At 45.9% G+C, this 26,583-nt stretch overlaps 1 protein-coding gene across 1 annotated transcript in view; it reads right to left on the bottom strand.

Annotated features, from left to right (window-relative positions):
- SMG5 (SMG5 nonsense mediated mRNA decay factor) overlaps positions 1-26,583 on the bottom strand; it is a 344,692-nt gene that overhangs the window by 72,624 nt on the left and 245,485 nt on the right. The window contains exon 21 of the mRNA XM_069218000.1: positions 18,661-18,799. Coding sequence (XP_069074101.1) covers positions 18,661-18,799 — 139 coding nt within the window. The remainder of the gene's footprint in view (positions 1-18,660; positions 18,800-26,583) is intronic.

Raw genomic sequence — 26,583 nt, 5'->3', positions numbered from 1 at the left:
GCAATGCCAGGCTATAGGAATAGAACATTTTCTTCCCAAGATGGTCCAACCTCTAGGATTCCCTATCTGGGGGTGCGGAAGGGAATGCACCCTGGGACGTTGAGGCTTGGAATACTAAGCTCTTAGGGATGGGGTGTAGCGTCAGGAATGCTGGGTCATTTGGAGCAGGTCTATGGCGGCGGGCAATTGCCCTATTCACAGGAGCCCCTGTGCTGGGTTTGGACTAGATACACAGCAGGACATCTGTAAGGACTTCACTGAAGGGCAAAAGGGGTTCAGAGGATGAAGTCCCAGGATGAGGCACCTCAGTCAGGAGGTTAGTCCTGACTGCCACCAAAGGTAGTTCAGGTCGATTACCTCAGCCGCTCTTCGCACCATCACTGAATAGGACACTCCCTCATCCATTGCCATAGTAGGGGGAGAAAGCATGCCAGTATCAGGGGAAGTATCAAGACTACTGGCCTCACCCAGGTCCATCTGCCAGTAGATACGGTCTTAAAGCTGGGATTCTAAAGGGTCCAGCGGCCCCTCCCATCCCTCACCATACCCCAACCCATAAGAATAAGGGCATAGATCAGACACAGGGAGGACAAGGATCAGACACAGGTGGGCAAGGCTCCTGCCGAAGTCAGTGTTGGCGTTGCACAACACTGATCCAGCTCCATCAGATTTGGGAATAAGGATGGAGTCGACACCGCCAGGGGCATTGACATCATCTGGAGCGCCAATGTCAGTACGGACATCAGGGAAGGTCGAGGTAGTATGATAATACAGGTTCGAACCCAGGAACAGATCCCTGGGTGCCCCCTTGGAGCAGAGGCAGGAGCCGCCGGTGTGGAACACAAAGGGGCCCCTGACAATCCCCCAGGACCCAAAGGGCTCCAGCTGAATCAAAATGGCCAAAGATGAGGCACATGCCCTCAGAAAACTCTGAACGTTTGGGCAGGGGGTTGCTCCGGCTCCTGGAAATTAGAAGGTGTGGAGCTGGACCAGACACACTTCGAGGATGGAGGCCTTGAGCAACGACTCTCCCTTTCCCTCGTCTCGTCGGCTAATGGACAGGGTGAAGTTGAAGAAAGCTTGTTCTTCAACTTCTTGTGCCTCTTACCAGACTGCCCTGAGGACTTGAAGTGGGACGACGGAGAATGGGGGCTCCAAGACCATTCTCAGGACCTTCCTCTCAACCAAGAGCAGGAGCAACGCAGATTGCCAGGCCGCAAGTAGCTTTAGGGACGGCTCCCTCGAAGCTTTCGGATTCATGGCCTGATACTCAGAGCACGACTCCGGGCCGTGCTTCAAACACCACAAGCACACGAGGTGTAGATCCATCCCAGACATCACCCGATGACACGACCCGCAGGACTTGAACACAATCTTACGTGACAACATCCTTGATACACCAGGAGTGTAGACACTCAAAAAACTTCCACGAAAGTAAAAAAAAAAGACCAGTCAAAAAGTGACTGAGGGATAGCTCTTCTTTGGATCAGTGCTGTCTTTTGCAGAAATAAAAGAACATATGTCAGTGTGCTGGGGTGACACCTACAGGGAGTGCAGAATTATTAGGCAAATGAGTATTTTTACCACATCATCCTCTTTATCCATGTTGTCTTACTCCAAGCTGTATAGGCTCGAAAGCCTACTACCAATTAAGCATATTAGGTGATGTGCATCTCTGTAATGAGAAGGGGTGTGGTCTAATGACATCAACACCCTATATCAGGTGTGCATAATTATTAGGCAACTTCCTTTCCTTTGGCAAAATGGGTCAAAAGAAGGACTTGACAGGCTCAGAAAAGTCAAAAATAGTGAGATATCTTGCAGAGGGATGCAGCACTCTTAAAATTGCAAAGCTTCTGAAGCGTGATCATCGAACAATCAAGCGTTTCATTCAAAATAGTCAACAGGGTCGCAAGAAGCGTGTGGAAAAACCAAGGCGCAAAATAACTGCCCATGAACTGAGAAAAGTCAAGCGTGCAGCTGCCACGATGCCACTTGCCACCAGTTTGGCCATATTTCAGAGCTGCAACATCACTGGAGTGCCCAAAAGCACAAGGTGTGCAATACTCAGAGACATGGCCAAGGTAAGAAAGGCTGAAAGACGACCACCACTGAACAAGACACACAAGCTGAAACGTCAAGACTGGGCCAAGAAATATCTCAAGACTGATTTTTCTAAGGTTTTATGGACTGATGAAATGAGAGTGAGTCTTGATGGGCCAGATGGATGGGCCCGTGGCTGGATTGGTAAAGGGCAGAGCGCTCCAGTCCGACTCAGACGCCAGCAAGGTGGAGGTGGAGTACTGGTTTGGGCTGGTATCATCAAAGATGAGCTTGTGGGGCCTTTTCGGGTTGAGGATGGAGTCAAGCTCAACTCCCAGTCCTACTGCCAGTTCCTGGAAGACACCTTCTTCAAGCAGTGGTACAGGAAGAAGTCTGCATCCTTCAAGAAAAACATGATTTTCATGCAGGACAATGCTCCATCACACGCGTCCAAGTACTCCACAGCGTGGCTGGCAAGAAAGGGTATAAAAGAAGGAAATCTAATGACATGGCCTCCTTGTTCACCTGATCTGAACCCCATTGAGAACCTGTGGTCCATCATCAAATGTGAGATTTACAAGGAGGGAAAACAGTACACCTCTCTGAACAGTGTCTGGGAGGCTGTGGTTGCTGCTGCACGCAATGTTGATGGTGAACAGATCAAAACACTGACAGAATCCATGGATGGCAGGCTTTTGAGTGTCCTTGCAAAGAAAGGTGGCTATATTGGTCACTGATTTGTTTTTGTTTTGTTTTTGAATGTCAGAAATGTATATTTGTGAATGTTGAGATGTTATATTGGTTTCACTGGTAATAATAAATAATTGAAATGGGTATATATTTTTTTTTGTTAAGTTGCCTAATAATTATGCACAGTGATAGTCACCTGCACACACAGATATCCCCCTAACATAGCTAAAACTAAAAACAAACTAAAAACTACTTCCAAAAATATTCAGCTTTGATATTAATGAGTTTTTTGGGTTCATTGAGAACATGGTTGTTGTTCAATAATAAAATTAATCCTCAAAAATACAACTTGCCTAATAATTCTGCACTCCCTGTATATAAGAACCGCAACATGTCCGACATCAGATGTGGAGTCAACCGATGCCACCTGATGGTACACAGCGGTAATGCTCGAGAAAAATCTCCAGATCCAGACTGGCGCCTGATGTAAATTCTAATGTAAGCAATCTGCAACTAGAGGTCTGTCAGATAGGAATATTTTACATAGTCCACACTTGCTGCCCTCACAGTTCAAGTGCAAAGTTGCAAATTGGCTGAAGATTTGTCATTTTGAAAAAGTTCAACACATGGCATTTTGAGCCTGTTAGCAGTAAGGCAAACAGGAACTGCTGTAAAAGTGGGTAGTTCAGGGCCCAGGAACTTACACCCCATTGGTTAGGGAGGGACCAGGAGTCACCACCACCCTGGGGGTGTGGTGTACCATAAATCTGGCATACCACATGCCCTCTTCAGTACATATTCTGGACCTGTGGAAGATCCGTAGAGTATTACACCTCCTGTCTGTGTCCTGAGAGAAGTCCTGAAGGACAGGACCTGTTCATTCTTTTACCAAGGACAAAGGAGTGGACCGCAAGGGTCAGTGGCATTACCTCCTGTTTGGTTACTGGAAGGCAAGCATTCTAAATCCTTTTCCTGGAAGAACTCAACTGACCAGAAGTAAGGGGACCTGGAGGGGACCCTGTTGTCTGCCTTTGCCTGACATCCTGTGAGTCTCCAAGTGCCTCCCGTGAGGTCTTGTGAAGCTTTAGAAGTGTATTACTGTGGTGGATTGGGTCTTGAAAGATCACGTTAGAAGGCAAAATCCATGACCGAAAAGAAACTGGTTGGTGTATCCGATGTGAGCTCTCTCACAAGAAGCTTGAAAGTTTATACAGTTCCCAGTCTCCCACGACTACAGACTTTTACTGGTGCTTAGCTTTTATTGGAGCTAGTGTTATTTAAACTTTTGGAAATCGATATTTCTGATCCTGTTTATTAGATTTTCCTAATTTGGCTGTAATTTTTTTCTTTGAATTTTACTCTCCTTTGAAATTCATTTTGGGATTTTTATTATTTTGCATTTTTATTATTGCTGCTTTAGTTCTGTATAAATACTTTACACATAGCTCTTAATAAAGCCTGTCTGCTGTGCGTCACAGTTACCTGGAGTTTGAGCTCAAGTTTATTTATTGACTTTGAGAGCAAGAAAACATTAGGTTAACAGTGATAACATATCAGTATCTGAAGCACTATTAGATAAGCTTAAATGCAAACTGAATGATTGTGGCAGAAGGTACAGAAGATCAAAGCCTCCACCATACAATGGCTCTCTACACAGATCAAAGCCAGGATGTTGTTGAAATATCAGACAATTAGGACTTTTTGTTTAGCCCCCTATGGAATGCCTGGGAATTAATATGGACGGTTATAGGTATCCATGAATAACTTAAGAATTCTGGTGGCCCTTCAACTCATCACTTCTTCCGAATCTCTACACCACTCTTGTAAAGATAATAACTTTTTCACTATACTTAGTGGAAAGGATCACTCATGTCAGGAGATGATCTTTCCCTCAAACTCTAATCTAGACCCAGGTCATGTTCATCTTTCTGTGAAAAAGATATAAATCCCTATGATGGAGATATATATCTGCCACATTATATGGATGCAATTGAATTCAGTGGAACTATTATCTCACAACTACTCCAAGTCTCTTTTCCTTTCTTTCTTCCTTATCTCATTTCCCCTAAAATACTTCATTCTAAAAATGTATGTTTTATTGATATGAATTTTCTCTTTATCAAATTAAGAATCAGATGGTAAAACAAATGAAGATTTATGTGGAATTACTCGGTCTTTTATTGATTAATGGCCACCAATATTACATGTCAGACAAATCTCGTCATCTGGCTTGTTCACCAAATACATCAAAATGTCTTGAACTAAAACAAGAATGGGTGTAGGTAGCTGGGTTCTGGTTGCAGTAACTCACCCCCCCCCCCCCCCCCCACCCAATTTTTTGCCTACTTTTTAGATGCAACTTCGACTGAAGTGCATAGGTTCCTGCTAATCAGATCGCCTGTGCCAGTGTTCCTTCCCTAAAACAAGACACCTGGTCACTTGATCCCCAAGTGACCAAGACCTTCAGCCCCCCCTATAAGTCCGTAGTAAATGGTACCCCAGGTAACCAGTGCATGGGTACTGGAGAAGGCCCCTAAGAACTGCCGCACAACTTGTGCCACTCCAAGGGACCCAGCACTAACCTTATGCAAACTGCCACTGCAGGCCGCGTGACAAGGTGCTTTCAAAATTGAAAACACAACATGGCACACAGACTGCGTTCCATGCCTCCTTAACACCGCTAGCAATATATGCAAATCACCCCTCTAGCAGGCCTTACAGCCCTAAGACAGGGTGCATATTATTACATGTGAGGTCATATATACATGAGCAAATATGCCCCTGCTAGGTCTGTCGATTCTGAGACATAGTATGTGTACAGGGAAGCCATTTTAAATGCTTGTGCTGGACACTAGTCACTACGAGTTCCCCAGTTACATGATGGATTTTCTGAATCCTGGGATGTTTGGTATCAAACATCTCAGAATAATAAACCCACACTGATTCCAGTGATGGGTTTATTAATAAATGGACACAGAGGGCACCTTAGAGGTGCCCCCTAAAATCCTATTATGTTGACGGGCTGGACCTGACCAGTTCAGCCACAACAGTTGTGCTTCTGGACCCTCACAGGGAGAGCCAGTGATCTCGAGGCCCAGAGATGAAAGCCTGCACTGGGTAGTGGTGTTCTCTACTCTCCCAGGCAGGTTGGACATTCCAGAGCAGGGAGCTTCAAAGCCCTTGCCGCCTTTGTAAAGTGACCCAGGTCGTTCCACACAGTGGAGAGGACCAACACCCTTCCTGTCCCTACAAGCCCCAGACTCCATTCTCTGGGCGTTGTAAGTGCGGGAAAGCCATCTTAAGGAATGTAGTGGACACTGGTCACCATGAGTGGTCCAACTACATAATGGCTTCTCCGAACCCAGGCATGTTTTGTATCAAACATGTTGGAATCATCATGCAACTACACCAATTCCAGTGCTAGTGCCACGATCCCATGTACTCTGGGGGTTTCTCAGAGGATCCCCCAGTTCTGCCTGTGCAGCCTTATGGGGTGTGGCTGCCAGCACAACCTGCTGCTGATCCCATACACTGTTGTGCCCTCCTGCTGATGAGCCTATCTCAAGCAGGGGAAGGCAGAACGAACGCTTTCCTACAAGGGAGAGGTGCGACACCATCTTTCTTTGAAATAGGTGTATCTGGGCTGGGGTGGCCTCTGATTGCCACCAGACTGCTTTGAAGGGCACATCGGTTGCCCTCCTTGCATATTCTGGTTTGCACTAGTACAGGAACCCCCGGTTCCCGCTCTGGCACAAAACCACACCAAGGACAGGGGTGTGACCACCCCCTGTCCAGCTCCTCCCCTAAACAGCTGCACAGAGATCTGCCTGGTGGCCACTTGATTCTTCCATCTTGAAAATAAGATGTGCAGAGGCCCCTGGGAGCATCTGACTGTTAGGCCAGGTAGATGACGTCCCTGACCCTCTCTGATAGGTGGGTCACTGCAGATAGTGGCCAACCCCTTTTTTGGGTTACTTAAGGGCTCTCCTGCGGGTGGGTCCTCAGATTCGTCGAGCAAGAATCTACAAGGAACTCTTTGCAAGACATAAGCTCACAGCCTCCGGAACCGCTGCTGGACTTCTTTTGGAACTAAAACAAGACTATATACATTTGGGAGACCTCCCACTGCAACATTGTTTCTCCAGCTCCTGCAAGATTTCGGCAACCCCCTGTGGCTGTGCATCCTCCAGGGTTACAAGGACTCTGCCTGCATCCAAGAAGCAAGGAGGACTCTCCCTTAGAGTGAGGCTGGTAGATCCTGCTGTCCCACGGACAACTAAAAGTCTCTCCTCACAGGTGATGGTTCTGTGGTCCTCTCTGGGTCCCCCTGTTCTTCTGACCAACTTGGTAGGCAATGGGCCCTTGCTGCAGCCAAATGAACGAACCCCTGTGCACCGTGACTGTTGCTCTTGCAAAGGTTTGTTGACTCCTCCTCCAGGAGATCTTCAGGCTCCAAGAAGCCCCAACCTCATGTACTAAGCAACTCGAAGATCAGTCTCCCCTCCCCTCTGTAGCTCCTGCTACGTGGGACTCCTGTTTTGTTGTACTGCGGAGGTCTCCCTGCGACTCACTGGGCCTACTGCCAGTGGGTCACTACTGGGGGCTCCTCTGACTGATTTCCTCGCTGCTGAAGGCTTGTCCTGACTCTCTCCCACGGGTCGAGTCACTAGGACCTTGCTGATCCCAAAAAACCTACAAACTTCCTGGCACCAGCTTTTTGCATTTGCCAAGGCCTGTTGGTGGCCCTGCTGGCCACTCACCCTCCTGCAATCTGCCAACCAACATGGGACAGCTCGAACGCCACTCCAAGGATCTCCGGTATCCCCACTGCTCTGCAGCTGGACTTCTGCCTGCTCTGTCCTGCAGAAACTTCACCTCCAAGAGGGAGAGCATTGCCTCTCTGAACCGCCTGGACATCTCAGAGTGGCCTGGACTCTGTCCCCTTCTTCCTCTGGTTCTTCTCGTCTGGACTCCACCTTTGGATTCCACTGGCCTGCTCCACTGGTCGTGACAGCAGCTGAACTGTCAAGGATTTCATTGGCTTCAACTAGGGTTTCCATTGTCACTTCACCCCTATGCACCTGGGCTCCCTGGTGTAGGTATTCTGGCCTTCTGGGTATCCTTGGGTAGGGGCATCCTCCAACCTTCTTTGTGCCAGCTGTGTTCCTCTGAGGCCACTGGGAAGGATCCTAAATCCATAAAAATCCAACGTGACAGTCCTGTGTTAGTCTATGGGACACCCGGCTCAATATCTCTGCACCCAGGCGACTGTGGGATTTCTGGTACTTCCCTTCGGTAATTTCTTACTTTCCCAGCCCTTGGTCGGGCACCCCCATTCTCATACCAGTTTTGTAGTATATGGTCACCGCCAAACACAAACGTCACATGTATTTCTATGTTTTTCCTGCTTGTTTCTAACGGTATATTTTGTGTGTTGACATCTCCCAGTGGACATATACCAATGGTAGTATAGTCCTAGTGTTGTAACAAAGAATACTTTATTTTTGCAACACCTGGTGGTGATCTTTTCTTGTGAACCGTTTGACTGACTATTGCAGTATTGCAAGTGCTTTACATTCCTTCGGACAAGCTTTCGATGCTCACCACAGCTATCCATAGAGAGATTTTGCTCTATGGACACTTTAACACTATCACTAGCGGTTGCCTGTACTCCGTATAGGGTGCCCTCACCATAGGTTTTTACCATAAACTGAGCCAGCCTCCTACATTTCCAGCCCTACTGGCCCTGTCTGCTGCCCTCAATGATCCTGCACCAAAAGACTATCTTTCCTGCAGCCCAGTGACCTCCAAAGCTTTGGGAGGACTACCTGCCTTCAACAAAGAACAAGATCTCCCGAGAACAGCAGACCTGCTCAAGAAGAAACCAACTTTAGCAGAAAAGAACTCTGTTATGAGAAACCAAGAAACCACCTTCGGGCCTACTTCTGCACCCGATGCCCTGAGTCCAAGTGGCCAACTGGTCCTGTGAAGGTTCCCCAGTAATTCTGAATCAGAGTCCATTGAGGGCTGACCCTGGTTGGACTCTGCCTCAAAGCCTGTAGCCTCAAACCGAAGACTCCCCCTGATTGTAACCTAACTGGTAAGCTTTCCAGACACCAAAGGACACCACTGCACCCGAAGCCTCGGGGAGCTTGACCCTCATTGTCTCTACATCCCCAAGCATCAGAACTTATCTGGGCAGTTGTAGGTTTTCTTCGTTCAGCCTCCTGAGCCAGCAGCCTTTTTCAAAAAGGGATCTCCCCTACTTATTTGCAATGGGTGCCCAAAACTATGTTGGCACTCTGCACCCAGCTGCCCCTGTGCCACTGAGGGTGTAGGATTGGTCCTGCCTTGTGGCCCCCTGTACCTACCTCAACCCCAGGAGACCAACCACAGACACCGCTTTATTTACCTGTGAGCAGCACATCTTTATGCACCCACAGTCATCATTGGTTAACATTGGGCACCAAACTCCAAATTTGTCCTCTGCACCCGGCCTCCCCTGCGGGTGCACTCTTGGTAGCAATTTAAACCTTGCCTGGTGTTGACCTGAAACCCCAAAGACTGGATTTGTAAGTTGTGTACTTACCTACAAAACTGAATTCTTGTTTTCCTGCTGAACTAAAAAAGAAATGCACCAAGTTTCGACTTTTGAAACTGCAAAGTATTTATCATTTAAGAAGTGCTTACCTTATAACGACGTTCTTTTGTTCAAAGCATATATAAAAGCAAATATTCTTCTAAATTGGTCTCAGATTTATTCATGGAGTGTCTTTTACTTATTGACTCTGTGAGTACAACAAATGCTTAAATCCGTGATAAGCATAACTGCCTGCCCACACTACCCCAAATGAAGGGCATACGTCCTTTCTACTTTTGCCTCTGCAATTCCAATTGGGGACCTGACTGGACTCTCTGCACAGTGTACTCGATTTGAGTGCACTATATAGAGAGCCAGCTTCCTACAATTGGCAAAGCCAATAGGTCTCGCCTATGCAAGAGCTATTGGCTCTGCCAATGTGTTTTAGCTATGTTGTTCACCAGCGTGGCTGCTATTTGGAATGGCTAAAAGTTAATAGCACAGAGTAGTGTGTCATGAAGTGCGGAGTAGAGTGTTGTAGAGCAGAGTGTTGTGTATTGGAGTGGCAGTGTGTAGTCACAGAGTGGCATACAGTCGAGTGGACTAGTGTAGAGTGCATTAGCATAGAGTGTTGCAGAGTGCAGTAGCACTGAATTCAGCAGCGTACAATGCAGCTTAATAGAATGCAGTTGCGCAGAGGGCAGTGGTGCTGAGTAGACTTGAGTGTAAGTGGAGTGGAGTAGAACAGAGGAGAGTGGCAGAGTTCAGTAGTGGAGATTGCAGTGGAGTGGTGTAGAGTGCAGTGGCACAGAGTTGAGTTGTGCAGAGTAGAGTGGCATAGAGTAGATTGTTTTAGAATAGAGTGAAGTGGCATAGACTGCAGTGGTGCAGGGAAGAGTGTATTTGGTAGAGTGGCATAAAGTGTAATGATGTAGAGTAAAGTGGTGTAGAGTGCAGTGGCATAGAGTGCAGAGTAGATTACAGTGGCACACAGTGGATTTCCGTAGCGTGCAGAGGCATACAGTTGAGTTACACAGTAAAGTGCACTGGCGTAGTGTGTATTGGCAGAGAGTGCAGAGGCACAGAATGCAGCGTTGCAGAGTGGCGTAGAGTGTAGTTGTGCAGAGTATATTGGTGTGACCTAGACTGGAGTGGCGAAGAGTGCAGTGGCAAGGAGCATAGTGACGTAGAGTGCATTGTCAGAGTAGAGTGGTACAGGGTAAAGCAGACAAGCGTAGCGTGAAATGGCAGAGTATGGTGGAGTGGTGCAGTGTGCATTGGAGTGGTATAAAGTGGGGTGCTGCAGAGTAGAGTGCAGTGGTGTGGAGTGGTGCAGAGTGGGAGAGTGGAGTATTCATGGTATGGTAGCACAATGCCATTCCAGACAAAACATTTTGAATTTAAACAAAATGTTTTCGTACCAGTGGGAGTAGTTTTGGAGCCTGAAGAGTTTTCGGGATTCATATGCGTTGTATTATTCCACCTTCTAGCGGCTGGGTCTGGAATAGTCCTTGTTTGTTGGTGGGTTTTTTTTTTTTTTTGGTGGGAGTCATCCACTACTATTTGGTGGTATGCCCGTCCCCTTTGTGACATCAGATGGCGCCTCAGATGTTTCTCTGCATAGTAGCCATCTTCAGATTCTTTTTTCTGTCTTTTTTTTTTTTTCTTCCTACCTGATTTAGTTCACTTTCTCTTTCTGGGGAGGTGGGTGGGTCGCTTGTGTATCCAGGAAACTATTCAGCTGCAAAACTACTCCTACAGATAAGTAACTATTTCGTTTTGCAGCATGAATCCTTTTCTGGATTCACATGCTTTGCATTAGATTATATAGCCGTAACCCTCCTGAGTTGCATGGGATGAAGCGAGGTAGTGTTTGCAAACAGGTATTGAAGTACTTTTTGTCTCACCTGTGCCTCTTTGTTCATTTGAATGTCCACACAATAGAGTTTAGTGAACATGTGAGGGTGTGTCAAAGTTGCTGCTGCACAGACTGTCTATATAGGCACATATGCTAGAAACACCAGTGTTGTGCCTTTTTTTCTTGAAGTGTGCCCTAGGGTGTGTGAGTAGTATCAACCCTATCTTTGAGTAACATGCTTGTATTTGTATTGCCTCTACTATCCATCTTGATGTTGTTACCTTTGATACCAATGACTGTAGGAGGCTGACTATACTAAAGAAAATGGGAGATAAACAATAGAACCAGACAAGACTAATACTCAAGAATCCTAAGGACTGGGGAAGTACTAGGAATCCTTGCGACTCCGGAGGATGCATGGCCACAGAAGTTGCAGAGTCCTTGCAATACCCAGAGACAAAGTTGCAGTAGGAGACTTCCAACCATTTGCAGTCAGAAGTGTCTTGAAGAAGAATCTTGCAGACGAATCTGGGGTCCAAGCCTCAGGGGAGCACTTAAGTAACCCAGGAAGGGGGTTGGACGACTACTGCAATGACCCACCTAAGGAGGGAGGAGGGGGGGGGGGGAGGAGACAGGGGCACTACTTACTGGACTGACCAGTCAGATGCCCCCAGGGGCCTCTGCTCATCTTTTTTCAAAGATAGCAGAATCAAGTGGCCACCTGGCAGAGCTCTGGGCTTTTGGGGAGGGCTCATTCCCATGTTCTTTGTTTCGAGCCAGAGCAGTCACCTGGGGGCCCCTGCACTGGAAGAAAACAGTTTTGCAAGGAGAGCACCTAATAAACCCTTCAAAGCAGTCTAGTGGTGCTCAGGAGCACACCCCACCCTAGCCCAGACACGCTTATTTCTAAAGGAGAGGTGGTAACACCACTCCTCTACAGGAAGTCCTTTGTCCTACCTTCCCCTGTCTGAGTTAAGCTCAGCACCAGGCAGGCAGAACAGTGTCTGGGGTCAGCGGCAGCACTGGCTTGCATGCAGACCCTGCAAGGCTGTACAGGCTGACACGGGGGATCCGCTAAGGGACTCCCAAAGTACACGGTATCATGCAACTAACACTGGAATCAATGTACTTGCATGATGTCAACATGTTTGATACCAAACATGGCTAGGTTTGGTGAAGCCATTATGTAGTTGCACATCTCGTGAAGGCAAGTGTCCACAACATAACTTAAAATGGCTTCCTGGCACTTAAAAAGCCCAGAAAATGGAATCGGGGTTTGTAGGAGTACCTCTGATCATGCAGGGGTACCCACACACTTAGACCCATGCACCTTGCCCTTAGGTTGAAGGGCCTACCTTAGGGGTGACTTATAGGGTCAGAGTGCAGTAATCACAATAAAAGGGGAACCTTATATCTGGGGGTGAATGGTGCATGCATCATTTCACACAGGCTGCAAAGGCAGGCCTGCAGACACCGTTTGCATTGCCTCCATGGGTAGCACAATACAAGCTGCAGCCCATGAGAGAGCCCTGATGTACCTATGCCCTGGGTACCTAGGTACTATATAACAGGAACGTACTGGGGTACACCAGTATGCCAATTGTGGAGTGTTGAAGTACTTACCAACCAATTTTAGGTGAGAGAACACCGACTCTGGGATCCTGGTTAGCATGATTCCAGTGTACTATAGTCAAAACACACTTACACCAGGCAAAAAGTGGGGGTAACTAGGTCAGAAAGATCCTACAGCAACCCCTTGGTTGCTCCTGCGAAGGATACAAGTAGTTGGTTGCCTTTGTGGAAATGTTTGGTCTTTTGCAGATAATATATTAAGGACCCTCTTACATCCAACGTGTGTAGGGCTCTTTCAGTTTTTGTTTGCGGTTCCTTGAAAGTTGTATGCTTTAACATAGAAACTGCTCACTACCTTTAGTAGGTTTTGTGGGTTGGTTCGAAGGACTACCTTGTCCTCATGTATTTGCAAGTGTGGTTCCTGTGTTGTTGAAGGCTGCAACTCACTGTCTCTTTGTAGTGAAGTTATAGCAATTAGGGTAGTGTTAATTGTGTGTGATCTGAGATCTGTATTGTGCATAGGTTCAAATGGTTCTGCCATTAATGATGTTAATAGTGTGTTTAGTTTCCACATAGGAGGTGGAAGTGATCTTGGTGGTGCAATTCTTTTGATCTTTCTAAAAGTCTCTTCATTACTGGTGAAGTGAAAGAACTATCACATGAGGTACCCCTGGTGGATGCCATTATTGCTGCTAGGTGTACCTTTAATGATGAGTAGGTTAACCCACTATCTAATAGATGAGTGAAGTATGTTAACAGTGTCCACAGTGTTGTATTTGTTTCCATTTTGTTTTTTGCACACCAGTGAATATATCTTTTGCACTTTGCTGAGTAGCATGATCTTGTGCTAGGCTTTCTTGTCTCCCTAAGAATTTCCATTCTTATTGTTATTAGATTTAGCTGTCCAAACTATGTATTCAGAACCATATCGCCAGACTGAGTGTTGATTGTTCTCGATGGTATGCCTTAACCCCCACGACCCCCCTGCATTGTTAGCAGGTCCTTCCTTATCTTCATTTTTATCATTTGTCCTCTGGACATTTCTAGCAGGTCGGAGTATCAATTCTGTCTGGCCCATTTTGGAGCGATGAGGATGAGGTTCGTCCCCGGCTTTTGTCTTTCTCAAGTACTTTCTGTATTAGTGGGATTGGTGGAAAGACGTAAGCAAATCACTCTCAGACCATTTTAATGACAAGGCATTCATTCCCTTATGACTGGTGGTGTGGAAACCTTGAGGTGAAGTGCTGGCATTTGGTATTCTCTGCTGTTGCTAACAGGCCTATTGCTGATTTTCCCAAGATCCTGAATATCTTTTCTATTGTTTCTTGTTTCAGTTCCCATTAGCGTGAACTGCTTTCCTGTGTGCCAAGTCTGTCAGCCTCTGTTTTTTTCTTTTCCGGTTAGTGAAAAGGCTGTTTCTGTTCAAAATTGCCCAATTCCAAATGTTTTGCACTTGTTTGCCCAACATGTATGACTTTGTGCCTCCCGGCTGGTTCAGGTAGAACACAGTAACTGTGTTGTCTGTATCAGTATTTTTTTCCCCTGAAGTGAATTTGGAAGGCCTTCAGAGCTAGCCGCACTTTATTCATCTCGAGAAAGCTGATGTGTTTTAACACATCCGCTTTGCTCCACGGTCCTCGTATTTTTAAGCTCCCGCACTGTGCTCCCCACCCATTGTGAGATGCATCTGATGTGATGGTCAGTGTAGGGGTTGGTGTCTTGAATGATTTCCCTAGGGTTACTTGTTTTGATCTCCACCATAGTGCTCCTTTTGTATCCTTGCTATGACAACCACAAGATCCTCCCAACTCCCAGTGGCTTGTGACCACTTGTTGCAGATCCATTCTTGGAAGGGTTGCATGTGCAGTATTGCATGTGTTATTCGTGGTATGCATGATGCCATCAAGCCCAACAGTTTCAAGACTGCCCTCACTGTCACAGACTCCCCTTTCTGGTAGAGGCAAAGTTGGTTTGCCATTGCTTCTATTCTCCTTGGGATAGGGTATGCTCTTGTGGTTTTTGAGTTTAAGGTAGCACCCAAGAAGATATTCTCTTAGTCTGGCTAGGGGGATGATTTTTTGTGATTAATGGAAAACCCCTGTTGTTCCATTGTTGATATTACGGTCTGAATGTTTCTTTTGCATTTCTGTTTTATCTTTGACTTTACCAGCCAATCGTCCAGATATTCCGTAAGTAAGCTTCTACAGCAGCGAAGCATATTTTTGAAGACACATGGTGCTGATTTTATGCTGGAAGAAAGCACATTGACATGGTAATTAACTTTATCTAGTACAAATCGGATATTTTTTGTGTCTTTGATTAATGGAGATATGAAGGTAGGCGTCCCGAGATCTAGGGTTGCCATGTAGTACCCTTGCTGTAAGAGAGGGATGAATCCTTGAAGTGTGGTAATTTTGAAGTGTTGAGTTCGAATGAACTTGTTTAGGAATCTGAGGTCTAGAAACTGGTCCCAGTTAGGTCTTGTTTAGGGACAAGAAAATAAGGTGAGTAGTTTCCATTGTATCTTTTCCCATGAGGCACCTTCTCAATAGCGTTCTTTTGCAATAGTTCTTTCACCTTTTACCTTAATTTTGTGAGTTCTTCTCTAAACCTCTTTTGTTGTGGTGGTCTTTGAGGGGTTTCTTTAATAATTCTATGCAATAACCGTGATGTATCACATTTAAAACCCACTTGTCTGATGTTGTTTGTTCCCACTCCCTTAGGAAATGTCTTACTCTGCCTCCCACTGATATAATGTCGGGCCTGATTTGAGTGTTGGGTCACTCGTTTGCTGTTCCTCCCCTTGGGTGTTTGTTCCCTTCCTTTCCCTCTTGCTCAAAAGGAGTATCTTGCAGGGTGTTGCCGTTGTTAAGGCAGTTGGTGTGCACAATGGAGGGAACTGCTCTGTGGTTGTTGTTGGCTCTGAGGAAACTGTGCTCTACCGGTTTACCTCGTTGGTGGGTTGCCTTCACCTCTGAATGAGCCTCTGAATTGTAGGGCTCCAATGGCCTTAGATGTGTCGTTGTCCTTGATTTGTTGCAAGGACTCTCCTACTGCTTGGCCAAATAGGGTGTTTCCTGTGAACGACATGTTTATGACTGATGCATGCACCTCTGGTTTAAACCTTAAGCCAAGCATAATTCCTTAAGGCAGTACCAGTGTATATCTTCCTGATGATAGTATCGGCGGCATCTAGAGCCGATTTAAGGCAGGCGTTTGCGATGCTGGTTTCTTCCCGCATGATTGCCTTAGCTCTCTTTTGTATTCTTCGGGAAGGTGTTGCATGACAGATTCCATATCATCCCACTGTTGATGGCCATATGGAATTAATAAAGCATTGGGATTTGCAATAAGTCACTGTGTAGCTGCCTCTTTTTCCATCTTCCTACCATATCTAAGCGTTTATTCTCCTTTTTGAGTAGGGGTCCAATGAGGCAGGGGGCATTTCTTTTCCTGGCAGTGAAGACCATAATAAAGTCTGCTGGTGCATTGCCTTGTAGGTACCTTGGATCTTGTGAAGAGGGTTTATATTTTCTCCCCATTCTATGTGTTTCTGCCTTGGTTTCTGCAGATTCTCCAAACGCCTCCTTACCCTGGGGTCCAGGTTACTTGGTGGCATTGGTAGGTAAAAATTACTTTTGTGAGCATTCATCAGTGTCTCTAAAAGAAAGCACAACTCTCCTTTTTCCTCTTTTAGTGGTACCCATAGGTGTTGGCAGGCCTTTGATAAGGCTGGTAAACATGGAAAGGTCGTCAGGAGGTGATGGCCTCGTGGGGTATTTGTCAACCCCTCCTTCTGGGAGTCTGTTTCTAATTTGAAACATGACAGGTCTTCAAAGCTCCTTGCTCCTTCAGTATCTCTGAATAAAAATTCTTCCTTGGGTTATTCTTCCTGTGGCTTCAGTTATGCTGGAGCTTCCAATGCGGACTGGTCATCTTCACAGTTGAGGGTTGTTGACCGTTTTGTTGGAATATGGAATTCTTTTAGAGACTCGTTGAATTCATGTTTCTTTTGAAGGAGTGCTGCCATCTCGGCTTCAATCTTCTCTTCTTCTCTACCTCTTGCGGGATTGAGGCTCAATTAAAATCTCCACCTTAGTGACAGCAGTTTTGTCGATATTTTTGTCAGCTCCCTCGACCCCTCTCACACTGTTAGACATTGAGGGTTGTATGGTGTTGGTAACCATGCCCATCCAGCCCCCCCCCTCAACCCCACCCTCTGGGGACCCATGGGCCTCTTTCGTCTTGGGCTGGCCTTTGGACAACCTGTTCAGCACAGAGGCTGAGGGTTTGGTGCCTTTTGGCACCTTTGTTACCTTCTACATTCTCATTTCAGCATCCAACGTTGCCTTCTTCACCGCCTGTTTTTTCCTTGGTGTCCGAAGCATATATCTCGGTGTCGGACTCCCCGCCTTGTGCAATTTCTGCCTCCTCAACGTTGTAGTCATGTCACTCGACAGGCGTAACTCCCCTCAAACATACCTGTGATATTTGGGTGGCCATGGGGTGTTGCTCTAGTCTCCATCTACGACGTGCCCTCAGAGTCTTAGGCACAAATGTTGTGCAGGCTTCGAAATCGTCACCTGGATGATCCTTCGGAATTCAGAGGCTACAAACCTCGCGAGGGCCTCTTTGCGAGAATTTGAGGAGGCAGCTGGGACAGAATTTAACAGGGATATTTTCCATGTCCCTTACCAGTCCTCAATCTCCAAACACATGGCTGGTTTCGATGAGAACCCCCACCCGGGAAGGTCAGTCTAGAAGAGCCCCTTTTCTCTGCTTCGCAGTCTTTCAGCAACTCTATTTTCTGGTGAAAACTTCTAAATTTTTCAAAGAACTTTCTGAGCTCTTCCGTTCCTTCCAGACCTAATGGAGGAGCAGAGAATCTGAAGATGGCTGCTACATACAAGAACATCGGGGGCACTGTCTGATGTCACAAAGGGGACAGACCTACCACCACAAATGGAAGTTGACAATGCCACAAAAAACAAAACAAACAAGAAAGAAGGACTATTCTGAACCAAACTACTAGATGGCGGAATAAAGCAAGGTATGTGAATCCAGAAAAGGATTCAAGCTGAAAAATGACCATTACATTTGCACAGACATACAGTTTTCCTAATAAAACTGTACCGTGCACAGATGAAAATGTGTGGAAATTGCATCATCTAGTTCAATGATTCATTTTAACCATATTAAAGTATTGGTTTCCAGCACACTTTGTAAATTAAAAATGTGTATAATTTGTGCGTTCATAATTCTGAGATATTCATTTAAATACGGTTGTGGGCTAGAAAAAAAAAAAAAAACTCTTTCCTACCCCCAGTATCCAAAAAGATTGTCACATAATCCTCTCATTTTGAAGTTGGAGAAAGAAAAGTAAACAAGCACCCCTGGAAGACAGCATCTGACATTTGAGCTCAGTCTTTGAATGTACAGCAAATGTGACGAGATAAGAACAAGATTTAAAGGCCTGTAAACAAAAAGTGCGTCTGTGGAAGGATAAAAAAAAAAACCAAAGCAAATAAAGCCAGCAAATGGAAAGCCAGAAAGTGAGAGTTACAAACAACATAGCCAATGGTAGTCAACAAACGGGATGCGTTTCTAGGTAAACTTTTTGTAAGTTCCCAAGTTGTCTTTAGCAAACCAGACAGCTGCACTGTGTGGTAGACTGAGACCTAATGAAGTTGCAAACACTGAGTTGGATTAAAACTGTAAATTTGCATATTCCAGTCAATATTGTTTTAAAAAACAGTGCCTTCCACAGCTGCCAATTTAGACTGAGCACTACTAAGATCATTCACTAGGGATTAACACACCAATCACCATACATATGCAAAAGCCCTGTAAGGACGCTATATTTCAATATTACCTTTTAGTACATTACAATACCATGCAATTAAAAAACAATACTAACCTGCATGGGTGCAGAAAATGTGCTGGCATCATCCAACTGAAAAGCAGTTATGATGGTCACCATCCCAGTGGACTCCTCCTCGCCACCCCCTTGAGCCACCGTCAGCTGTTTGCAGCTGTCCAAGATTTTATAAAGGTGCCTGCAAGGAGAACATAATGAAAATGTCACTTACCCAGTGTACATCTGTTCGTGGCATCAGTCGCAGTAGATTCGCATGTTCTGCAATAGCTCGCTATCTGGTGTTGGGCCGGAGTGTTACAAGTTGTTTTTCTTCGAAGAAGTCTTTCGAGTCACGGGACCGAGTGACTCCTCCTTTTGTCTCCATTGCGCATGGGCGTCGACTCTATCCTCGATTGTTTTTCCCCGCAGAGGGTGAGGTAGGAGTTGAATTGTAGTAATAGTGCCCATGCAATGGAGTGACTAAGTATGCACCTATTTAAGGTTGAGATGATACATATATAAATAATTGAAGGTAACTTCTAAACTGCTACAGGCTCCCGGGGAGGCGGGTGGGCACATGCGAATCTACTGCGACTGATGCCACGAACAGATGTACACTGGGTAAGTGACATTTTCAGTTCGATGGCATCTGTCGCTGTAGATACGCATGTTCTGCATAGACTAGTAAGCAGTTATTTCCCCAAAAGCGGTGGATCAGCCTGTAGGAGTGGAAGTAGTCTGAAATAATGTCCTTAATACGGCTTGACCTACTGTGGCTTGTTGTGCGGATAACACGTCTACACAGTAGTGCTTGGTGAATGTGTGAGGCGTAGACCATGTGGCTGCCTTACATATTTCTTGCATTGGGATGTTTCCTAGAAAGGCCATGGTAGCACCTTTCTTTCTGGTTGAGTGTGCCCTTGGTGTAATGGGCAGCTGTCGTTTAGCTTTAAGGTAGCAGATTTGGATGCATTTAACTATCCATCTGGCTATACCTTGTTTTGAAATTGGGTTTCCTGCGTGAGGTTTTTGAAATGCAATAAAGAGTTGTTTAGTCTTTCTGATGTTTTTTGTTCTGTCAATGTAATACATTAATGCTCTTTTGACATCTAATGTATGTAGTGCCCTTTCAGCTACGGTATCTGGCTGTGGAAAGAACACTGGAAGTTCCACTGTTTGATTTAGATGGAACGGTGAAATAACCTTTGGCAAAAATTTAGGATTGGTTCTTAGGACGACTTTATTTTTGTGTAGTTGTATAAAAGGTTCCTGTATAGTAAACGCCTGAATCTCGCTTACTCTTCTTAGGGAAGTAATGGCGATGAGAAATGCCACCTTCCAGGTTAGGAACTGTATGTCGCAGGAGTGCATGGGTTCAAAAGGTGGACCCATAAGTCTAGTTAGGACAACATTTAGGTTCCATGAAGGAACAGGTGGTGTTCTTGGTGGTATAATTCTCCTAAGGCCCTCCATGAATGCTTTAATGACTGGTATCCTATATAGGGAAGTTGAATAGGTAGTTTGCAGGTATGCAGATATTGCTGCAAGGTGAATCTTAATGGAAGAGAAAGCTAGGTTAGATTTTTGTAAGTGAAGCAAGTAACCCACTACCTGTTCTGGAGTTGTGTGTAATGGTTGTATTTGATTAATATGGCAGTAGCAAACAAACCTCTTCCATTTACTTGCATAGCAGTGCCTGGTGGATGGCCTTCTGGCTTGTTTTATGACTTCCATACATTCTTGGGTAAGTTGTAAGTGCCCGAATTCTAGGATTTCAGGAGCCAGATTGCTAGATTCAGCGATGCTGGATCTGGGTGTCTGATCTTTTGGTTGTGCTGTGTCAACAGATCTGGCCTGTTGGGCAATTTGATGCAGGGTACCACTGATAGGTCTAGCAGCGTTGTGTACCAGGGTTGCCTTGCCCAAGTTGGTGCTATCAATATGAGTTTGAGTTTGCTTTGACTGAGTTTGTTTACCAGGTAAGGAAGGAGAGGGAGAGGAGGAAAAGCGTAAGCAAATATCCCTGACCAGTTCATCCATAGGGCATTGCCTTGGGATTGTTTGTGTGGGTATCTGGATGCGAAGTTTTGGCATTTTGCGTTCTCCCTTGTCGCAAACAAGTCTATCTGAGGTGTTCCCCAGAGTTTGAAATAAGTGTTCAGAATTTGGGGGTGAATTTCCCATTCGTGGACCTGTTGGTGATCTCGAGAGAGATTGTCTGCGAGTTGATTTTGTATCCCTGGTATAAACTGTGCAATTAGGCGAATTTGGTTGTGAATTGCCCAATGCCAAATTTTTTGTGCTAGCAGGCTTAACTGCGTGGAGTGCGTCCCCCCCTGCTTGTTTAGATAATACATTGTTGTCATGTTGTCTGTTTTGACGAGAATGTATTTGTGAACTATTATTGGTTGGAAAGCTTTTAGTGCTTGAAAAACTGCTAGAAGTTCTAGGTGATTGATATGCAGTTTTGTTTGATGTACGTTCCATTGTCCTTGTATGCTGTGTTGATCGAGGTGTGCTCCCCACCCTGTCATGGAAGCATCTGTTGTTATTACGTATTGTGGCACTGGGTCTTGGAAAGGCCGCCCCTTGTTTAAATTTATGTTGTTCCACCACAGAAGCGAGAGGTAAGTTTGGCGGTCTATTAACACCAGATCTAGAAGGTGACCCTGTGCTTGAGACCACTGTGATGCTAGGCATTGCTGTAAGGGCCTCATGTGCAGTCTTGCGTTTGGGACAATGGCTATGCATGATGACATCATGCCTAGGAGTTGTAATACCATCTTTGCTTGTATCTTTTGTGTTGGATACATGCGTTGTATGATGGTGTTGAAATTTTGAATTCTTTGTGGACTTGGAGTGGCTACTCCTTTTGATGTGTCTATTATGGCTCCCAGGTATTGTTGTACCTTGCGTGGCAGAATTTTGGATTTTGTGAAATTGACGGTGAACCCTAGTTTGAAGAGGGTTTGTATGATATGATTTGTGTGATTTGAGCACTCTATTAACGAATGGGCCTTGATTAGCCAGTCGTCTAGATATGGGAACACATGTATCTGCTGCCTTCTTATGTGTGCTGCGACTACCGCTAGACATTTGGTAAAGACTCTTGGTGCGGTTGTTAATCCGAAAGGCAGTACCTTGAATTGGTAATGTATTCCTTTGAATACAAACCTTAGGTATTTCCTGTGCGATGGGTGTATTGGTATATGGAAATAAGCATCCTTGAGGTCTAAAGTTGCCATGTAGTCGTGCAGCTTTAGCAATGGCAATACTTCTTGTAGTGTGACCATGTGGAAGTGGTCTGACTTGATGAAAGTGTTCACTACTCTGAGGTCTAGGATTGGTCTCAGTGTTTTGTCCTTCTTTGGTATCAGAAAGTACAGTGAGTAAACTCCTGTGTTTATTTGTGTGTTTGGCACTAATTCGATTGCATTCTTTTGCAATAGTGCCTGCACTTCTATCTCCAGGAGATTGGAATGGTGTGTTGTTAAATTTTGTGCTTTTGGTGGTATGTTTGGAGGGAATTGTAGAAATTCTATGCAATAACCATGTTGGATAATTGCTAGAACCCAAGTGTCTGTAGTGATTTTCTCCCATGCTCTGTAATAATGACCTATTCGTCCCCCCACTGGTGTTGTGTGGAGGGGGTGAGGGACATGTGAGTCACTGTTTAGTAGTAGGGGTTTTGGGGCTTTGGAATCTTCCTCTATTTCTAGGGAATTGCCCTCCTTTATATTGTCCCCGAAAACCTCCTCTATACTGTCCTTGGTAACTGGACGGTGTGGCTTGTGAGGTGCTGGCTTGTGTGCTTTGACCCCGAAACCCCCCTCGAAAGGGCGTTTTACGGAATGAGCTGTAATTCCCTCTGCTCTGCGGGGAGTAGAGTGCGCCCATGGCTTTGGCAGTGTCCGTATCTTTTTTGAGTTTCTCAATCGCTGTGTCCACTTCTGGACCGAACAGTTCTTTTTCATTAAAAGGCATATTGAGAACTGCTTGTTGAATCTCTGGTTTAAATCCAGACGTTCGGAGCCATGCATGCCTTCTGATAGTTACAGATGTATTAATTGCCCGTGCAGCTGTATCTGCAGCGTCCATGGAGGAGCGGATCTGGTTGTTAGAGATGGCCTGTCCCTCCTCAACCACTTGTTTTGCCCTATTTTGTAAGTCCTTGGGCAGATGTTCAATGAGATGTTGCATCTCGTCCCAGTGGGCTCTGTCATAGCGCGCAAGTAGTGCCTGGGAGTTCGCGATGCGCCACTGGTTTGCAGCTTGTGCTGCGACTCTTTTACCAGCTGCATCAAACTTGCGGCTTTCTTTATCTGGGGGTGGTGCATCTCCAGATGTGTGAGAGTTGGCCCTTTTCCTAGCTGCTCCTACAACGACAGAGTCTGGTGGCAGCTGTGTAGTGATGAAAACCGGGTCCGTAGGAGGCGGCTTATACTTTTTTTCTACCCTTGGTGTGATTGACCTACTTTTAACCGGCTCCTTAAAAATGTCTTTTGCGTGGCGGAGCATACCAGGGAGCATAGGCAGGCTTTGGTATGAGCTGTGGGTGGAGGAGAGTGTGTTGAATAAGAAATCATCCTCGACCTGTTCTGAGTGGAGGCTTACGTGGTGAAATTGTGCTGCTCTAGCCACCACTTGAGAGTACGCGGTGCTGTCTTCTGGTGGAGATGGCTTCGCAGGGTATGCCTCCGGACTGTTATCTGACACTGGGGCGTCGTATAGGTCCCATGCGTCCTGATCTTGGTCACCCTGGCTCATGGTGGTGTGAGCTGGGGAGTGTGATGGAGTTTGTGCTGGTGAGACGTTAATCACAGGCGGAGGAGAGGGTGGTGGGGTAACTCTTTTCACCACTTTTGGTTGTGGTGTCTGTTCCGTCTGGAACTCCAACCTTCTCTTTCTCCTAATGGGGGGAAGGGTGCTTATTTTTCCTGTCCCCTGCTGTATGAAGATACGCTTTTGCGTATGGTCCACATCAGTTGCTTGCAGCTCTTCCTCAAACCTATGCTTCTGCATTTGGGAGGTTAGCGAGTGCTCTTCTGTATAAGAGCCTGAAGCTGGGTCGCTTGCAGTTTGTTTCGGCATCGAAACCCTGTCTGCGTGTTTTTTCGGCTCCGAGGTGACTCTTTTCTTTTTCGGGGCCGAAACCTCTCGGCGTCGATCTGTTTCGGTGCCGCTGTCTCGGCGTCGAGCCGTGTCGGCACCGGCATCTCGGTGTCGAGGCTTGTCTCCAGCACTTTCTCGGTCCCGAGAAGGCTGCGTGCCGGTGTCTCGACCGGAGTCGGACGATCTCGGCACTGTTTGGGCCTTTTTCGGTGCCGATGGTCGGTCACCGAATTTATGGGTCGAGCCATGGCCTGGTGGCAGTGGCGTCCCCTGGGCCTTGTAAATGTGTCTCTGTGTGGTTTTCGACGTCTTACTCACGGTTTGTGTATCGTCGAATCCTTCGGAGTCGGAGTCTTGGATCGAGAAGGTACCTTCCTCTTCCTGTTCCTCGAACTCCCGTTGGGCTGTCGGTGCGGACGCCATCTGAAGTCTTCTGGCTCGACGGTCTCGGAGTGTTTTTCGGGACCGGAACGCACGACAGGCCTTGCAGGTGTCTTCGCTGTGCTCAGGTGACAGGCACAGGTTGCAGACCAAGTGTTGGTCTGTGTAGGGGTATTTATTGTGGCATTTGGGGCAGAAACGAAACGGGGTCCGTTCCATCGGCGTTCTTCAGCACGCGGTCGGGCCGACCAGGCCCCGACGGAGGATCGAAAAAACTACCCCGAAGGGCACCGGAGCTCTTCGATCTTCGATGCGGTGTTGAATGTAAGTACGCCGATCCCGAACGCAACAATACCGACGAAAATCTTCCGAAATTAGCTAATTGTCCGTTCCGAAACTCGGAGCGACAGGAACACGTCCGAACCCGATGGCGGAAAAAAAACAATCGAGGATAGAGTCGACGCCCATGCGCAATGGAGACAAAAGGAGGAGTCACTCGGTCCCGTGACTCGAAAGACTTCTTCGAAGAAAAACAACTTGTAACACTCCAGCCCAACACCAGATGGCGAGCTATTGCAGAACATGCGTATCTACAGCGACAGATGCCATCGAACATAATATTTTGAACATAAGATAAATTATTCCTTTGAACTCTGCCACATCACATAACTCTTTCGTTACAGCTTAACACAGTTCATCAAACTGCAATACCAGCTTAAAGGTTTGCTCTTATAGTGACAAAGAGGTTGGATATTCAGCCTATAGCAAGAATAAACTAGACAGTATTTCCAATTTAAGCTTGTAAATCTAGGCAGGGAAGAACTATGTCAATGACACTTGCCACATGCACACAATGAATTGTTTGCATGCAACTACATCGCCTATTTTTACTTGAAACACTTACAAAGCAAAAATAAAGAAAAGCACCTCCAATTTAGGAATATGAAGGCAAGGTAACTGACAAGAGCGTCTTTTCCCACTCAAAAGTACAGGAACCAGCCCTGAAGCTAATTATATGCAGCTTCCTGCAGGACACAACATGGTATGGAGCCAGTTTTAGTGAGATCAAAACTAAAGAGGAGAATGAGAATAGAAGGCATGTCACTAGAAAGACAGAGGAACGGAAACCTATGCATATCATGGTGTAGTTCTCCATGTCCTTGGCAAAATAGTTCTTAACCTGTAAGAGTATGGTTCTAGCTTGTAGTGCTGTAGATACAAATGCTCCACACACTCCTGTTACCTAGTGTTGGGCTTGAAGAATAGCAACTGTTTTTTTCTTCAAATAAGTCTTTCGAGTCACAAGGTAAATAGTGAATTTTCCCTTGGCTGGCAATGTAGATGGACAATCACTATGTTAAATTGTTTTTCGCACAGCAGGTGATAGTGGGATGGAGTAGAACGTAGAGAGTATGGTGCACAAAGGTATAGCAGATGGAGCTAGATTAAAAAAAAAAAAAAAAAAAAAAAAAAAAAAAAGAATAGATCTGTAACATTTTCCGTTCATAGCATGTGTTGCTGTAGTTCAAATGCTCTGCACAGACTATAAATCAGTATTCCTCGATAAGCAGCGGTTAGGATTTGAATCATACAGGTGTCTAAAATAAGGTCCTTAAAACTAATTGCCAAACCAAAGCCTGTTGTCTGGGGAGGATATCCCCCACAGCCATGTTTGGTGAACACGTGCATGTTTGACCAAGTGGTTGCCTTTCATAAGTCAGACAGGGAATGTTCCCATAGGAAAGCCATAGTTGCAGCCTTCATCTGTGTACACTGTTCCCTGGCTGCAACAGGGAGGGCATTTGTGGCCTTTAGAAAGCAAGTCTGAATGCACTGGATTATCCATCTGGCAATACCTGCTTTGGATATAGCTAGCCCTTATGGTGCTTTGTAAAGGCTACAAACAGCTAGTCTAACTTGAGAAAAGGCTTAGTCCTGTTCAGGCATGTGTTGCTGTAGATACACATGTTCTGCATTGACTGTAAATTGGTAGTCCTCTATAAGCAGTGGCAGAATGTTAGGTGCTGTAAACTGGAGCACCAAGCATGCATAACCGAACTAGACAGCAGAAAAAATAATCTAACATTGACTGGGTGCCCGTGAGCATTGCTTGCCAAGGGAGGAGTCACAGCATAAAGTGTGACTCAAAATACTTTTTGGGAGAAAAACAACTCGCAACTGTCCAAGTCCAACACTAGAGGGCAGGAGCATGCAGAGCATGTGTATCTACAGTAACATGCAACCAATAAACTATTGTAGGAGAAAGACTTCAGTCGGGAAGGAGAATGCACATGCCCCTTTAAGATCAGATTGTAGGGTGGAGGGGGGCAGTGTACAGCAGGGGTGCAGTCTTGCTCCCTTCCTTTTTACCTTGTATATTAATAGAGTGGAAGCAGCCCTGGCGGGGAAAGCTAGAAATGCTCCATAAATTGCCACCCATCCCCTTCCCATGCTCCTATGTGGATGCAGCTGTGCTCACGGCCAGCACAG

Source organism: Pleurodeles waltl, chromosome 12 (genome assembly GCF_031143425.1).
Source record: "Pleurodeles waltl isolate 20211129_DDA chromosome 12, aPleWal1.hap1.20221129, whole genome shotgun sequence".
NCBI classification, from domain to species: domain Eukaryota; kingdom Metazoa; phylum Chordata; class Amphibia; order Caudata; family Salamandridae; genus Pleurodeles; species Pleurodeles waltl.
This window is presented reverse-complemented; position numbering and strand designations above follow the sequence as displayed.